The sequence below is a fragment of the Sturnira hondurensis genome, unplaced genomic scaffold (assembly GCF_014824575.4).
Source record: "Sturnira hondurensis isolate 20B ecotype Veracruz unplaced genomic scaffold, ASM1482457v3 Scaffold0011472, whole genome shotgun sequence".
NCBI classification, from domain to species: domain Eukaryota; kingdom Metazoa; phylum Chordata; class Mammalia; order Chiroptera; family Phyllostomidae; genus Sturnira; species Sturnira hondurensis.
In genome coordinates, this window is record NW_028084103.1 from 524,885 (window position 1) to 538,161 (window position 13,277).

Consider the following 13,277-nt stretch of genomic DNA (forward strand, 5'->3'; position numbering starts at 1 on the left):
ATGGTGATGGAAGGAGACTTGATTTTGGGTGGTGAACACACAATACAATATACAGATGATGTATTATTGACCTGTACACTTGGAACCTATATAATTTTATTAACCAATATCACCCTAATAAATTCAATAAAAATATATTTTAAAAATAAGACTCACCTCATAGCTTCTCGGCCTTTTGGCTAAGGTCAAATGTAGTATCTGTTCATATCAGTTTAATACCTGATACATCCTCTATCCAAAGACATTATATTAAATGAATTTTTGGAGCTGGGAGATGGAATAGGAACTTGCACCATCCACTCCTGGTATTGCATCAACCTGGTATTGCAGTACTTCTGGGAACAGAGCACAAAAAAAACAAAAACAAAACATAAGACTCACCTCAAATACAGTCTCTCTGAAATCTTTGCACATTCTTTGGTAGAGTTTGTTCTCCACTCTGTGCTTCCTTAGCCTTCTGGTCAAACTTTAATTATAGCATTTGCCACATAATAAGTTTATAATAATTATCAGCTTATTTGACTGGACTGTTCCCCACCCTCATCCCTAGGCTGTGAGATTTCAGACTGCAAATCATCTTTATGTTTCTAGCACAAAGCATAATAGATAACCAATAAATACTTCCTTGATTAATAATGAAATAGTATTTTATGGTATATGTTTACATGGGAAAAACTACTGGGTAGGCCAGTAAGGTTTGAATATATTGATATAGGTACCTCTTGGTAAGTGCTGGGTTCATAGGCCTTTTCTACATCTTGACTCTAAATCTTCTCTTGATACCCTTCCAGGTATGGTGCTTATGCTCAGTGTATGGTGCACTGCCCATCCTTATCCCTCATGATACTTGGTTCTGATGCAACCTGTGGTCATACAGGGATGTCCTTATACCTTTCCATGATGTCACGAGTGGTGGGCAGCTGATCAGTTCCATCACAGCAGAAGCCTCTGAAGCACCTGCCCCCAGCTTCAGGTAAGAGGCTAATAGCAAAAAGAAGATGTGTGGAGAAAATGTGAACACAAGTTCTATGTGTGTTCTTGTGGGTATCCATGCTTCCTAAGGCTCAGGGGCATTCTCCATATAAATAAAACCCCTTGGATAGCACAGAGCTTCCTTCTGGCCCATTTCTTGTCACCTGTGAAGCCTTTTATGGGGAGAATGGGGCAAGGGAGTGTATTGGACTGGGCAAGCGAAAGGGTGCACTGTGGTTGAGGGGGCAGGTTCCATGTTAACCTCCCAAGGAGGGTTCCAGAAGAGTATGTTCTTACAGGGCATGGCCTAGGACAAGGCAGGACTTTCTTTTGCCTTGACTTCTCTGTGGTGTACCTCATATTCTGTACCTGAAGAATGTTCTCTCTTCTTCCATTTGCTCCTCTCCAGTTCCTAGTCTTACTTGAAGCTCCTGGCTCAGTTCCACTGAGAATCTCTAGAGCTTCACACCATCATCTCCTTGCTCTCTCCTTTCCTAGGAGTGTAGTTGTGGTACTGTGTGTGCCTGCCTGTGTATATTGGTAGGTAGGGAGACAATATGTGAGGGACAGTAATCCCAAGAGGACAGCCAAGGAGGCCCATAGGAAATTTGAGTGGACAAGGGAGAAGCATAAGCATATTTCGGCTTTCATTACAGTGCTTTGGGTCCAGAAGCCATGGGGGTTGAAAGATTACTATGTCTCCCAGTTTTTCACAGGTGGGCCACTGTGCCAAGTCACTGCTGGGGTTTAGGCAGCAGCTGAATATACAGGGAGGAGGAAGGGATGGAGAAAGGTGGCAGAGATGGAGAATGTGAGTACTGGGGAGCCCATTTTGGGAAAGAATAGTGAGGGGAAGTCAAGGTACAGAGAGGCATATGATCCATGTTTCTTCTGAGCTATTTTCCCCATATCTAGCCAGAGAAAAGTGCTATTTTTAACAAGTTCTCAAAGACAGTGTCCCTCGGTGCAACTACGTCTTCCCCAGAGTGGGACTTTCATAGAGTCAAGGGATTGAGAAACTTGGGCCCTTTCAAAATGGTTGCCCTGCTCATAGTCTGCCCCTTTCATAGTCATGGGGACATACAGGCTTCATTTTGTGATTGAGAATGGAGAGACCAACCCTTTTGCTCTGCCAATATCCAGTTACTTATCTTCCTTTCTTCCCTATAGCCCTAACTTTGTCTTAAAGTTTCAAGATATGAGGAGAAAGACCTGTGGGGAGTGGAGATGAGAAGAAAACATCTTGGCCAGATGTAGAAGGCCAGAAGTAGAAGGTCTTTGATAGAGAAAGAAAACAATTACTATTATTATTTGCCTATTGTTTGCTTGGCTCTGTTATATGGACTTGTGAGTATAAAGGGGAACTAGGAGGGAACAACAGCATGAAAAAACATAGTAAGGGAGCTGAGTGGGTGGCTAAGAAACTAAGAAGGCTAGAGGAAATGAAAGGCTAACATGGGTAGAGCCAGCTCATTGTGGGTGCTTCCTACAGAACCAAGAGAAGTTGGTTGTGGCTGGGTCACAAGGGGCCATTTCTAACTTGGGGGTGTTCCCAGTCCAGAATAATCTACAAGACTGGCTTGAGTCCCATTATTCCAGCACAAGAAAAGCTGTGACCTGGAGCTAGAGCCACTTCTTGTTTCTTGGACTGCCATCCTTGCCATCCCCCACCCACCCGATGGCTCCAACCCAGACCCCAAGAAAGGGTCAGGCAGTTGTTCCAACTATTCCTGTAGGTGGTTCTCAGCATGGAAACTATTTGGAACTGTGGAAAGCCCAGAAGACTCTGTGGGAGATAAATGAAGATGGGAACAGAACCCTTTTTGGTAAACATGAAGTGTTTCCTTTAGTGCTGAGGTATGGGGGCCCAACTCAGGAATGTTAACCTTTTCCCAGACAAGTCTTGCTAGAGGAGAGTGGTCATTTCCATAAGGGACCCTGTCTGCCATGCCAGTGGCCCAGGGAAGCATAGGAAAGGCACAAGAGCTTCCTTGGAACTAAATCCCTGTGTAGAGTCACTGAGTTCCATTTTCCCCTCTCCTCCCCCTGCAGAGGTCCATAGGGATGTCCATAGACCATCCATTTTGCCCTGGTCTTAGAGTGTGGTGAGAGTCTGGGGGCCATGGATATGACTTTCCCTCTACCCCTCTCTGCCTCCCAAAGGCAGGGCAGAGTACTCTTGAGTTTTCACAGGAATCTCAGATAGATCTGCTGTCCAACAACCTGATCCTGTAGTCCCATGACTCTATCCCCAGATGTACTACACACATCCCTCACTGCCTGAGGACACTGTCTTAGTCAAGGACAAGGCTTATTTCTAAGCCCATCCTTCTGCCAGGCCTTTGGAAAATTGCTTATCAGAGAGATTTGTCACCAAAGTGGTCTGATTCTTCCCTCCATCTCAGAGGAGGGGTGGGCCTGGAAGCAGAGTCAGTCCTTTGTGTCTTCCATAGCAAGTAAAAATAAGTCAGCAGAAGCTACCCTCTGTATGCCCCTCCTCATCACTGTGGAATGCCCAGTCCCACTCCTGCCAGCCTTGCCCGTCTGGGAGGGACCTCCTATCCCCAGTGTGGCAGGCCCAGTTTGGAGCAAGCTGGAATTCACCAGGGACAAAGCTCTGATTCACCAGCTGAGCCCTGACATAGCCACCCCCTCCAGATTCTTGGGGGGTCAGTAAACAAACAGGGTGACAGCTCCCACCTCCCAGCCTAACTAAGCTCTGCCTGCCCTCCCTGAGGGAGTCTGCTCAAAGCCTGTCAGGATTCTGCCTATGGCTCACCAGGCACTGGGTCTGGATTTGTGCTGAGGGATAATAATGGAGCTGCCCAATCCTGCCATGGAGTCCCCAGGCAGCACAGGTAGTGTCAGCTTCATGGGGATGCAGAGTGATTGAATTGAGAGTTTTGCCCCAGAACCTGGCTGCTCCCTCATTTCCCTTTTAGTGTGTGGTTGTAAGCTGTGGTTTTAATGGAATGATTGGTTTTCTAAATTGCCTGAAGATTCTTGTGTGGGGAGGAAGTTTTGTGTTGGGAGGAAGTCTTGAGGGGAAAGGGAGGCTAGACAGTCTTAACCACCAGCAGGACTGTGTTCTTTCCACAGAAGGCAAGCAGGTGGAGAGGCAGGTGGTGGGTTTCCCCAGGCTGGGGTGGAGAATCTTAGCTGAGATTTCTTCCTCCACACTCCATCTCCCTCCATCCCCAACTGCCCCCCATGGCTGGGTAGTCCTGGCATTGTGCTGGAGGTAGCTAATTTCTTAGGGCTATTTGGCATAGGACTATTCCCCCAAAACCCCACATTGCCCCACAGGGTGAGCAAGTGATGAACTCTGAGATTGAGTGGCCAAGGCAATATTTTGACAGGTTCTATGGGTGGTCCTCTTAGCTCTCCATTCTGGTCAGGGTCATTTGGAGGTCAAGATCCAAAATGCTGCTTTAGCCCTTTCAAAATCCTTGGAAGATAAACAGTGCTTTTAAGGAGAATTTCCAGGCTTCCTGACTGTGGTGGGAAATGTGGTTGGGGAAGAGGGCTAGCCGCTGAGGTTTGTTTTTTCCAGAGGCTGGATAAAGTATGGGACCCTGAAATAGGAGCCTACAGCTTACCTTGAATGCAGTGGTTGCCAGTATTTGGGCAATTCTGAGCAGCTCTTACCTAATGCAAGGACTTCCAGGATCACGTCCTAGCAGAATTTACAATAATAGGATAATACTGATAGTAGTCAGGAGTCATATGTGATCAACCTATACCAAGAGTGGACCTTGAAATGAACAGTCACCAAACTGTCCTTTATCTTACCCACAAACACATTCTGTAACAACTCTTCTCTTCCCTTGTTTACATCTGACCTATCCTTGTCTTCCTGTAGATCAGGGTGTGGCACACTCCAGGGATCACAGGATGTCTGTGTTTTTGTCCAGGTTAGAGCTGCTGCCACCTCCCCTGCACCTCCTTAGGATGGTGCTGGGGTTTTCTTCCTAAGCCCACAGTTGTTCAACGGGTCTGTTGGTGCCATTGGAATCCTGGAATCATCAGCCATGAATCTGTGTTGGAACGAAATCAAGAAGAAGTCTCACAATCTCCGGTAAGTCCTGCTGCCTACAAACAGGGGCCCTGGGGATCTGTCTTAAACAGTGTTGGACTCCTTTTGCTGCTACTCCCCTCATTCTCCCCTCAGCCTATGTATCACCCTCTCATCAGCCTCACTGTCCCCTTTTCTCCCCTTTCCTTCTCTGGCATTGGGGAAAGAGCCCTGAGTCAGAAGTCAGGAGACTTGGATTTTAGCCTCAGGTTTAAGTAGCTGTGTCACCTTGAATAAAGTGGTTTGAGTTACCTGAATTTGAGCTTCCATTTGTTTGGGAAAAATGGGTGTAGGAATAATACCTGTCCTTACTGCCTCACAGTGTTGTGACAAGGATTCAAATAAGATATGGAAATACTAAATTTAAAGTCACTGATATACAAATGAGGGATATGATTACTCTTTCCTCCTCTTCTCATACTTGTTTTTCAGCCTGGTAGATCTCATCTGCTCTCTCTCTCATCCTTTTATCCTTCTATTCCCATCCATTGGTTATTAACCCACCTTGCATTCCACAAACTAAGGGCAAATTAGTAAGAACTGGAAGGCAATTTCTATATGTTTTCCTCCTTTCCCTACCCATGTGTTTATCCCCCACCCCACACTTTTCTTCTCTACTCCCTGTCATCAAAATCCAAACCCATAGCTTCTGGTGCACCCTGGTAGGGATGAGGCAGTGTGGATAAGCTGAAAAATATAGGCTCTGGAATCAGATAAACCTAAGTTCAAATCATAACTCTGTCAGTGACTTAACTGTGTGACCTCGAGTAAGTTACTCAACCTCTCTGGGCAATAGTAGTGCCTGGGGAGTAAAATTGCTCTGAGAATTAATAGAAGCAAAAATTTAGGTAAACAGATTAGTCCAGGTGGTAGGGAGGCAATGAATCATTATTCTAGTCAACTAAGGGGAATGGGCTTGATGGCTGCCCATAGTCTAAACTGGCTTCCAGCTTCCTACCTTTTGGACCTCAGTTCATGGCTCATTGTGGAGGGAGGCAGACAGAGATGATTGTACAGTGGGTATGTTAAACCTTTGTTGCTATTATCCTTTGGGACCCTTGGGACTATTATATTTGTATGCATCCTTGCACATGTGAGTGTCTTTATTCAACCACCTTACTTGCCCTTTCCACTTACTGCATCTTCTCCTGCTTAGAGGGCAGGCTCTGAGAAGCCTCTGTGGATGAGCAGTTTGGCATGACTTGAGTTCCTCTGGGGCAAGAGGGCAAGAAGACAGCTGTCACCTCTAACACCCTTGCTCAGTTTTCTGCCCTTCCCAGCCTGATGCAGGGCATGCAACTTAGTTAACTGATGTCCATAATGTGACATGTCAAGCCACTTGAGTTTGGAGCACCTCCCCACCCGTGGTCCTGCCCATTGGTTTTAGCACTGAGCTCCACGTGGAGGTATTGCTGTGGGTGGGTAAGAGGGAGGGCTCTGGACCTCCTCCTACTTAAGCCAGGGTAATTTTCCTTTAATATGTTTTATATATTAATGTTCTCCATAAGTATTTATTTGGGAAAAATATTTTCCACTTAAAAAGAAGACTGAAAAACACTGGTCTTACCTGTTGTGTGCAGATCTCGCCTAGAGGCCTTCTCAGATCACAGTGGAAAGCTTCAGATCCCTCTCCAAGAGATTATTGACTGGCTCAGCCAAAAGGATGAGGAATTGTCAGCTCAGCTGCCCCTACAAGGGGATGTGGCCCTGGTACAACAGGAGAAGGAGACACATGCGGTAGGTTAGAATTATGGAGGCCATCAATCAGAGAAAGATAAATACCATATGATCTTACTTATGTGTAGAATCTAATGAACAAAATAAACTAACAAACAAAATAGACATAGAGGCATGAATGTATAGAACAGACTGACAGATCTCAGAGGAGAGGTGGAGGGAGAACTAGATGAAAGAAGGTGAAGAAATTATTAAAGAACATATATGCATGACTCATGGTCACAGACGACAGTGTGAAGTCCAATAGGGAGTGAAGGGTGCTGGCTGGAGGTGAGCAAAGTGGGGAAATAGGGGACATGTGTAATAGTCTCAACAATAAAAAATGGCAATAAATATTGGGGAAAGTGTTAAACTGTATAATAATAATAATAATAATAATAATAATAATAATAATTGTGGAGACCATGGTATGTGATTCTCAGTCAGGAAGGGATCTCTTCTGCAAAACTTGATAGAAGAACACGAGTCTCTGCTTAGACACTTAAAGTAACAGCAAGCTGCATGCAGTCCTAAAGATCTATGAATAGCACTCCACAAAGTCAAATCCTTTCTATTTCTTCCATCAAATATTAGCCTCTCTTAAAATCCTGCTCTGGTTTGAAATAGAGCCATGGAAAATTAACATAATATAACATTAAATGAAAAAACAGAGGCTACAAAACCATATACAGGAGACTCTCAATTATATAAAAATTGATATGGATGTTTATGCATATATACACACAGATGAAAACATAAGAAGGAACTATATAAAAATGTTCACAATGGTTAACAACTCTAGATTATGAAATTAGAATTCTTTTTAGTTTTTTATGCTTTTCTGAAATTTCTAAGATTTCTGTGACATGCATTATCTATAATCAGAAAATAACAACAGAGATTTCTTCAAAACACATGCAAAATGCACTGGAAGAAGTGATAATTATGTCATATGAAAGAGATGTTAGCTAACACCGCAATGGCAACATATTGCAATATAAATGTATTAAATGAATACGTTGTATACCTCAAACTTATACAATATTTTATGTCAATTATATCTCAATTACAAATTCACACAGAATGGAATAAAATACAGCAAGGAAATAAACTATAATTGTGTGCCACAGCATAGATGAATTTTAAAAGCAGTACATGAATTGAAGAAAAAACATACAAAAAGAGGATATATTGTATGATTCCATTTATATAAAGTTCAAAAATAGAAAAACTAATCAGTGGTATTACAAGACAAAATAGTGGTTACCCACAGGGGGTGGGGGGATGGGTATGGGGAAGATGAGATAGTGACCAGAAGAGGCAATGAAGGGGCCTTCTGAGATACTAGTAAAGTTCTATTTCTTGATCTCAGTACTGGTTACAGAGATGGAATCATTTAATGGATATTCATTGAGCTGTACACTTTTTGATTTTTGTACTTTTCTCCATGTATATTTCAACCAAAAATTTTAATTAAAATTTTTATATAATCTGGCCCATTCTGGTTTTGATTTCTCTAAGACCCATATAGGGGATTTTTGCGTGTTCTTGAGAACCAAGATTTTCATCCCTAAATCCTCATGATTTTCTCTACCCTGTGGCATAGAGAGACCCATTTCATACTACACAGATGGTCCATTGTCAAAGAGTTATTGTTTCTTCTGCTATAGGGAGGATTATATCTCTTTTTTTGTCTGGGTATCCCAAAGGTACATGATAATGCCAAAGGATCAAGTTTACACTGAGGAGAAGGAAGCCTATAAATTGAGGGGTTGAAAGACTTTCTTTCCTTGTTGAATGTGTTGCTGAACTTCATAGGTCTTTATGGAAGATGTCAAGTCTCGGGGACCCTATATCTACTCTGTACTGGAATCAGCTCAGGCTTTCCTGTCCCAGCACCCATTTGAAGAATTAGAGGAGCCTTGTTTGGAGAGCAAAGGTAGGTGATCTTCCTCTCTTCCCCCTTCTTGTGGTTTGCAGGCCCACGCTCAATCCACTGACCTACACCAGCCAGGGCTTCTTCCCCCTTCTTGAACTACAAACCACTAACCACCTTCCTGCTTTACCCAAACTCATGTTCTCAGCTGTTATCTAGGAGGATAATTTTCTCCTTGGAGTCCAAAGTTGGAAGGAAAAAGATTCACATCGCAAGAAAAAGCAAAGAGAACAGAGCCTGGAGCAGGATACACTAGCACGTGGCCCAAAGCCGTATGCAGCTTGGAAGCATCATGTGTGGTGTTCTAATGGAGCATGAAAAAGAAAAAAACAATAGACTCATACCCATTGGTTGAACTGACTCAATGAATCAAAGTAGTAGTATGTCCTTTTAAAACATCCCGCTTGATTCCAACATAGAGACCTGAAGCAATGCTCTAATAAACCAGCAAATAAAAGAAAAAACAACCCCTTTTAAAATCTAAAAGGTTAGGTAATGACATTTGAGGAGAAAATTGATTATGACTTTTTGATACTGACCCTAATGACTTCCGGCCCCTTCCCTCAATGAGTGGGCCATTCTAGGTGTAGGTTCCTATTACACAGCTGGGATCCATGGTGATTAGGTGTGAATGGTTGCCTAGTAGCTCTCTTTTCCAGAAGAGTCAACTCTCTGAAATTGGCTATGAATAGCATGGAAGGACCCTTTGTTTTTTGAGCCCTTTGTCAATGCTGTTGACCCTCTCATTTACTTTGAGCTCCTCAGTAGGAGTTTGGTACTCAATTTATTGTCCAATATGCATCATGTAGGACAAGCTTAAGCAAGACCAGGAGAGTTCCAATTAGCCTAGAGTTTTAGGACTTTAAATCTAATTATTACGAGAGGTCTGAGGGAGGAAGAGGAACCCTGCAGTTTAGGAATCTAGGTGGAAAAGCTGGGCAAGGTATACTAACCTCTCCTGGGTTGGTCCTTCAGGAAATGCATCCCTTCTTTGGATGGAAATAGGCAGCAGATACTGATGCAAAAGCACATTCCATGGTTTTGTGAATAGGGCTCTGGATTATTTTCCTCATTGTGCTTCTTAAAATATTTTACTCACTATTTACCTTGCCCATTTTTAAAGAATATGAGGAAATCCTCAGGACATAATAGACAGAAAACAAGAACATGATCTCTTGACTACAGTAGTGGATCCATGGACCTACACATGATAAAATCACATAGATCCAAATACACACATACACACACACGTAAGTATGAGTAAAACTGGGGAACTCTAAACAAATTGATGGATTGCATCAATGTCAATATCCTGGTTGTGATAATATACTATAGTTTTTCAAGATGTTATCATTTGGGGAAACTGGGTAAAGGGTACATGAGATCCCTGTATAATATCTTAGAACTGCTGTGAATCTATGATAATTTAACTTAAAGAGTTTAATTTTTTAAACACCTAAATGTGCAATAGGATTTCCCCCAAGGGAAAATATGCATTTGTATAAATATTTGCACAAATGCATGCACATGCACACACACACATGCACATCTTACAAAGGGCTGGCTTTGTCTCTTTCTTTCCCTGGGCTTCCCCTGCCTGGATGGCCACACTTGTTTTCCTGCCTGCCCTTACAGATACCTCTCCCAGACAGCGGATTCAGAATGTTAGCCGCTTTGTGTGGAAGCAGGCGACAGTGGCCAGTGAACTATGGGAGAAGCTAACAGCCCGTTCTGTGGATCAGCACCGCCACATTGAGCGCACTCTGGAACAGCTGTTGGAGATCCATGGGGCAATGGAAGAATTAAGCACTACTCTGACTCAGGCTGAGGGAGTCCGAGCCACTTGGGAGCCCATTGGGGATCTGTTCATTGATTCACTCCCTGACCACATCCAGGCTCTTAAGGTATGCTTGACCCCTCACCTGGCTACAGTCCACTCTTATGCCTGACTCTCACTCCTCCCTGACCCTGACAAATTTCCTGCTCCCAAGAGTTCATTGTTGACCAGGACTACCAGTTTATGTGCTTTATTTCAGTGCTGCTTCAGCTGGTGCCTTCTCTGTCCTTCTACTGTCTTCTCTTTCTCTAGTGTTTTCTGAGAATAATAAAGGAAGAGGATAAAGACAGTGGCCACTCACATCTTAGTCCTGCTGCCCTAATAGGCAAGCACCTAGGTTGTGCTGTCAAAACAAAATCTCTGAGTGAAGAGGGAAGAATCGAAGTGAATGACTAATAGTTTTTCTTTTTTACTCTCTGTCCACTGTGGGACTTGGGCCCTGGTTCTAAAGCTATTCAAAGAAGAATTCTCCCCAATGAAAGATGGAGTGAAGTTGGTGAATGATCTGGCCCATCAGCTTGCCATTTCTGATGTGCACTTGTCAATGGAGAATTCCCAGGCCCTGGAGCAGATAAATATCCGGTGGAAACAGCTGCAGGTAGAGAAGTCTGGAGTGAGCCCTGGGGAAGAGCCTCAATAAAACTTGGCTTGAAAGAAAATTCTCTAGGCTCAAAGGAAGTGAAGGGGCATTGAAATGGGATCTACATAGAAGAAGAATTGTAAAGAATTTGGGGCTAAGGAACAGGCTTCTCAACCTCTAAGCTATGGGGAGTGCTTGAAATGAAGATCTGTGAGGGATCTGTCTAAATATGGACATTTAGGGCACACAGGTACTGATGAAGAGTGACTGTAGCCTGGAATTGGGAATCTCTGACCCTTGGGAGTCCTGTGGGAGGGTTAGTAGTTAGGTTTTGGTGGGAGGAGCTGGAACCAGAGAAGAATCAGCCTGTGAGGGAGTTCACAGAGATTCTTGGAGACATCTGGAAATCCCACACTAAATATCTAGAATGAATCCACTGACTTCCTACCTGTTCTTTCCATAGGTGTCAGTTGGCGAGAGGCTTAAGCAGCTCCAGGATGCCCATAGGGACTTTGGGCCTGGGTCACAGCACTTCCTTTCCTGTATGTGAGACAAATTGGACTTTACTTAGCAGAGCCTCCACTATCTTCCAGGAGAGTCGACTGTTGTCCCTTGGGGGTCTAGTAAGAGTCCAGTATACCTTGGCATTCCAGACACAGTAAGGTTAAAATAATATAGTGATTAAAAGGACAAACTCCCCAATTAGAGAAACCTGGGTCTGAGTCACAGCTCTTTCACTTAATAGCTGTGCAAGCTCAAAAAAAGAGCTTAGTCTTTCTGAACTTCAGTGTTTGTATACACAAAAACAAGTAAAAATATTACCTAGCTCACAGGGTTATGGGAATTAAATTACTATTTTTTTCAACAATATTTATTGAGGGTATATTGTGGACCAGATACTCTTCTAGGTACTGGGGCAACATCAATGAACAGAACAAAGTCTTTAGTCATGTAGAGCTAATACTAATATTCTCTTGAGGGAAGCCAGAGCATAAACAAATAAGAAAAAAGTATATGAGGTAAATTGGTGACAAGTGCTATGGAAAAAAGTAAAGCAGCTCAAGTGTGAATAGGAAGTGATAGACTTAAGGGGGTCAGGCATTGCAATTATGAATAGTAGTCAGAAAAGACCTCAGAGAGATCATGGAAATGGAGAGGAAACCTTGCAGAGGTGAGGGAGTGAGCCATGTGCATATCCGAGGGAAGAGCATACAGGGGAAATGGAACAGCAACTTCCAGAACTTTAAGTCAGGGGCATGCTTACTAATGACCAGCAAGGGGACTGGTATAGAAGAGAGCAAGGAAGGGAAAGAGTGGAAGGTCAGAGTGGTGGCAACAGACTGGAGCACAGAGGGTCTTATAGGCTAGAGTGAGAATTTTGGATTTTATACTGAATAGAATGTAGAACCTTTGGAGGGGTTTGAGCAGAAGGATGACATGATCTGACTTGTTTCAACAGAAGAGTCAGAGTGTTGGGGGTTGAGAGTGGGAACAGAGAGACTTGTTAGCAAGCATATTTCAATAATCCAGGTGAGGGATTAAAGTGACTTAGATCAGGCTGGTAGCAGTGGAAACAGTGGCAATATACAGATCTGAAAATTAGATATATGCACAAAGCATTAAAAGAATATCAGACACATAGTGGGAACTCAATAAATGTTAATGTCAGTTGGAACTATTGCTATTATGATAACTCACATGTAGTTATACCTGCAAAGGGCTCTTGTACTCAGAGAAATGGTAATTAGGAGGTTAGACAGGTAACTGAGCCTCTCCTGGAACATCCAGAAAGACATGGAGCAGAGAGGGTCATCCTTTAAAGCAGGGGTCCCCAACCAAGGCCATGGACCAGTACTGGTTTGTAGCCTGTTAGGAACTGGGCTACACAGCAAGGGGTGAGTGGCAGGCTAGCAAGCGAAGTTTTGCTAGCACTACCACCTGAGCTCTGCCCCTCATCTCCTGTACCCCCCCACTCCCATCCCTGGAAAAATTGTCCATGAAAACAGTCCCTGGTGCCGAAAAGGTTGGGGATCTCTGCTTTGCAGAGTTTCTTACAGTGTAGAAATGGGCAGTACCATTCCCCCAATATCCCATAGGACTGAGTAGTTTGACTTCTTGGGGAAGAGCTTTGAGCCCCAGGAGGAATATATACTGTACTTCA

The 13,277-nt window shown here is 43.5% G+C and overlaps 1 protein-coding gene and 1 non-coding gene across 3 annotated transcripts in view; both read left to right on the forward strand.

Annotated features, from left to right (window-relative positions):
• Positions 1–13,277, forward strand: part of DRP2 (dystrophin related protein 2) — a 49,337-nt gene that overhangs the window by 12,931 nt on the left and 23,129 nt on the right. The window contains exons 2-8 of one of the 2 annotated variants that reach the window (XM_037060190.1): positions 792–973; positions 4,887–5,050; positions 6,628–6,784; positions 8,582–8,702; positions 10,335–10,603; positions 10,988–11,134; positions 11,580–11,658. In XM_037060190.1, the coding sequence (XP_036916085.1) occupies positions 5,004–5,050; positions 6,628–6,784; positions 8,582–8,702; positions 10,335–10,603; positions 10,988–11,134; positions 11,580–11,658 (820 nt within the window). In that variant the 5' untranslated portion in view covers positions 792–973; positions 4,887–5,003. Of the gene's footprint in view, positions 1–791; positions 974–3,007; positions 3,831–4,886; positions 5,051–6,627; positions 6,785–8,581; positions 8,703–10,334; positions 10,604–10,987; positions 11,135–11,579; positions 11,659–13,277 lie in introns of those variants that run through there. The other variant, XM_037060191.1, reaches the window with a different exon arrangement.
• Positions 160–355, forward strand: LOC118996682 (U2 spliceosomal RNA). The gene has a single exon (XR_005068538.1). It is a non-coding gene; the product is annotated as a U2 spliceosomal RNA (small nuclear RNA).